The following is a 3,964-nucleotide window of genomic DNA, read 5'->3' as shown; positions in this document are numbered from 1 at the left end:
ATGTTTTTTTGCTACTTGAAATATTGTTTATGTAATGTTTTTTTTGCTACTTGAAATATGATTAATGTAATGTTTTCTAAAGTTCTACTTTGTTGATTTTAGGTTCATAATGGATCATGATCAAAAGTTACTTCTCGTAATTCTTATGTACCTGTACATCCGTTTTTTTGGAAGAGGGGTGTGAAACGATTGCGGGATAATGATTCGGAAATGACAGGACATGAATACACATTGGAGTTGTTACATCGTAATCGTTTACAATGTGTTGAAGTACTACGCATGTCTCGTGACTCTTTTGTACGACTATGTGCTCATTTTAGAGCAAATTATTCATTAAAGGACAGCAAACATGTATCGGTTGAGGAAAAGATGGCCATGTTTTTGATGATGATCGGCCATAATCAACGTTACGTGATTATCAAGCGGAGATTTCAACACTCGATGCAAACAATTCATAAATATTTTTATGAAGTGTTGGAAAAAATGATGCTTTTCGCACAAGATGTTATAGCACCAACTTCTTTTAATCCGAATCCAAACATTCCAGGACATAATAGGAGGCTACGACGGGTTTTCAAAGTGGCGGTCGGTGCACTTGATGGTACTTTGATACATGCTGTTGTCCCTGCTAAGAAACAAGACTTGTATAGAAGTAGGGGAAAGGGAGACTGCTACCAAAACGTATTGGCAATTTGTGACTTCAATATGATTTTTACATTTGTTGTGGCCGGGTGGGAAGGGGTAGCGCATGACTCTAGAATATTATCAGAAGCAATAACCAATCCACAATCATCATTCCCATTTCCACCACCCGGTAAGTTTTTGTTTTTTTTAAATACTATTATCTTTGTTTGAAAATTGATTAGTGTTTTGCATTTTTTACAGAAAAATATTATCTTTGTGATGTCGCGTATGCACACACTCGAGGATTTATGGCCCCTTATCGTAATGTGAGGTATTGGCTTGGAGATTTTCGTCAACGACGTGCATTGACCAATAAGGAAAAATTTAACCATGGACATGCAAAACTTCGGAATGTCGTTGAGCGTGCTTTTGGTGTTTTGAAAGCACGTTTCCCTATATTGAAGAAGATGGCATCATTCCCGTTCGTGACACAAAGAAACATTGCCATGGCATGTTTCGCGCTTCATAATTTTATAAGGAGAGAAGGAATGAGTGATGAGTATTTTGCACGATACGATGAACCCAATGTCTCGTTTCGAACTAACAATGTGGGCGTTGATGATGATGAAGACGGGATTCCAACACATGGTACTACAGCAGACCGTGAATATATGACTCAGTTACGGGATGAAATTGCTGATCAGTTGATGCACAATATATATTGAATTGTTTTAAATGAAATTGTTATTGTAAAACTAATTTTTTTTATTGTATGACTAATTTAGATGTATGAATTTTATTTTCAATGTTATAAGACTATTATTATTAAAATTTTGGTGTTGGAAAATCATTTTATGTTTGTAAAATCATTTTATTTAAAATTTCAATTTATTTCAGCAGCCTGCAGACGTTAAAAAACAAACAGTCTTCTTATTGCAGACTGCAGACGTTTGGTCCACCTCTTCTACTGCAGAGGCTTGCAGATGTGGTCCGCAGACTGCAGACATTTTGGCTTCAGAAAAACAAACAGCACCTTACCTTCAAATGTTCTGCAATTAGAGTTACGGCATCCCTCTCCCGAGTTGTGGAATATTGTGTTGGGTCCTAGCCTTAATATCTCATTTGGGTGATTTATTAAGGACTCAATCAATCAACTAACTTGCATTTGTTTTCTCCCGTTCTGTAGATGTCAAAGTTTGACAACCATGGTCTTCCCAAATCCCGTGGAACAAGCATTCCACATGAAGATGATATTCCACGATTCGATCGAGGAACAAGAAATCATGCTTCACTTCCTCCTCCTCCCGTTGTTCTCCCTAACCCACAAGATCGAAGAATTGAAAGGTTCGATGTCACTAAAGCCCTATTGGAAATGAAACATGAAGATGGTAAACCCGTGTGTGCCCACGTTCTAGGAAAGAAAGCACACATCGATAGGTTGATAATGTTGGGTGCGTCATTCCCGGATAAGTTGGCTGTGAACTGGGTTTTGCAGTCACTTCCCGAATCATATAATGAGTTCAAAAGAAAGTATTATATGATGGATCATGACGAAAACCTCATTGACCTAACTTACATGCTCATTGCTGCTGAATCAAAAGTGATTTGGCAAAGCAATGGAGCATATTTGTTGGGAAAATCAACCAACCATGCTTCCGAGGACGTTCTAGGAGAATCGACCAACGTTTGCTTCCAAGAGAAAGGGTGTTGGATACAAGTCTGCCCTAAGAGCCTGAAGAGTCCAGAAGATGGGAGAGTCAAAAAGTATGGTTGTGCTTCAGGTAAAATCCACTATCTAACTCCATTAAGTTCCTATTCGTTGATTCTTAATACATGATGTGATAAGATTGCATTCGAATGTTTTGCAGGATTAGTGAAAAGAGAGGAAGCTTGATGAAAGAGAAAGATGAGTCTAATCACGAGGAAATGGATCTCGATGGCATTCATTCGAAGATTAGATTTTGAGCTTAGGAAGTTATGATAGGACAAATGTTTTCCGCTGCTTTTATGAATAAAATAAATTTTGTTTGACATATTTATTTATTTCCTTGCAATGAAATCGTTATGAAAAATTGATGTTTACATATTTCTATAACGAATGGATATAATTCTTAATTATCTCAATTGTGGAAATGTCAAGAATTTACCAAATAGGGAGAGTTTCTCATCGCCCAAGTTTCAATTGGACAGAAACATGGAATCATGCAACTTGATTGCATGATGAATGAGAAGTTTCATATTTGGAAATTAGACTAAGTCATTGACAAAGTGCCAAATGAAGGACTAGGAGATCAAGTACACAAGGTTGTGTGTTGATCAAGTCGACCACAAGAGTAACAAAGATATTCGTCATGATTTACTAAGGTTAAGTAAATATGATTACACTTATGAGATTAAGTACAATTCTTAGTTGATTGAAATAGTTTAAATCAATAGCAGAACGAATAAGAAGAATCAAGTAGGCAGAAAGATAAAAGTTTCTCTATTCTAAGAAGAAGGGAGAGTACCTTTTATGCTTTATGATAGGTCTTAATGATTAAGAACCATATCTCAATTGATCCTCTAAGTGAGTCTTAGTGCAATTGTATGTCTAAGACGAGGAATCAAGAATTGGAAAAATGGTTAAATCAAGAAGCCAATCATAATTCATTCCATAATAAGTCTTAAAGTTAAGATTGTGACATTAAGTGACAAGTCTTAAGAAGGTTTATAACATTCATGTAATGTAGAATTTGGAAAAAGGTTTTCTTATTCTTGAACATTTGAAATTGGAAAGTTGTGATGTCTTGGATAAGACAAAGACCAACTAGGACCAATTTTATGAAATGTTTTGTCTTGATAAAAACTACACTAACTCTTGAATATTTGTTTGTCAAGAAATGTTCATTGACAAAAGAATCTTATATGTCAAGGAGTCAGTGGGAGTATTAATGGTCTTGAAAGGTTTCAAGAATAAATCAAGAATAAACCTTATCGATCATCACTAGCACACAACTTGAGGTTTACAACCTATCGTGTTGACATTATCTTGTTTCTGTGCCGTTCCAATTAAGTTAATTATGCATGTGAGTTCTATGAGTTCTCATTTGAATGCATAAAAGGCAAGGACCTTGATCAATGAAAAGTACATTGATAGGAAAAGGTGAGCTCCTTAAGTACTTGGAAAACATGGTGGGCAGCCGTGTTACCATAAGGCAAGAAATCAAGATTGAGAAACTTCGGTCCATATGAGTTTGAATTTGTCGCAAACCTTGGTTTTGAAAAATTCACATGGATAGAAACACATACACCATTAAAAATCTAAGTGTCATAAGATTCCCTCCTTCATGAAAATGACTGT

General features: G+C 35.9%; 1 protein-coding gene across 1 annotated transcript; it reads left to right on the top strand.

Annotated features, from left to right (window-relative positions):
* Positions 1-210: 210 nt before the first annotated feature.
* On the top strand, positions 211-1,349 carry LOC145096325 (uncharacterized). The gene is made up of 2 exons (XM_079034074.1): positions 211-814; positions 886-1,349. Exons 1-2 carry the CDS (start codon positions 211-213, stop codon positions 1,347-1,349), a joined length of 1,068 nt encoding a protein of 355 aa, XP_078890200.1.
* The last annotated feature ends 2,615 nt before the right edge of the window (positions 1,350-3,964 follow it).

Source organism: Lactuca serriola, chromosome 3, assembly GCF_051521515.1.
Source record: "Lactuca serriola cultivar US96UC23 chromosome 3, Lser_US96UC23_V15, whole genome shotgun sequence".
NCBI lineage: Eukaryota > Viridiplantae > Streptophyta > Magnoliopsida > Asterales > Asteraceae > Lactuca > Lactuca serriola.
Note: the sequence above shows the minus strand (reverse complement) of the source record. Positions and strands in the feature narration are given on the sequence as shown.

Coding starts and splice junctions, on each gene's coding strand:
- LOC145096325 (XM_079034074.1), top strand. CDS start 211: ATGACAGGACATGAATACACATTGGAGTTGTTACATCGTAATCGTTTA. Junction 815..885: donor ATTCCCATTTCCACCACCCG/GTAAGTTTTTGT, acceptor CATTTTTTACAG/AAAAATATTATCTTTGTGAT.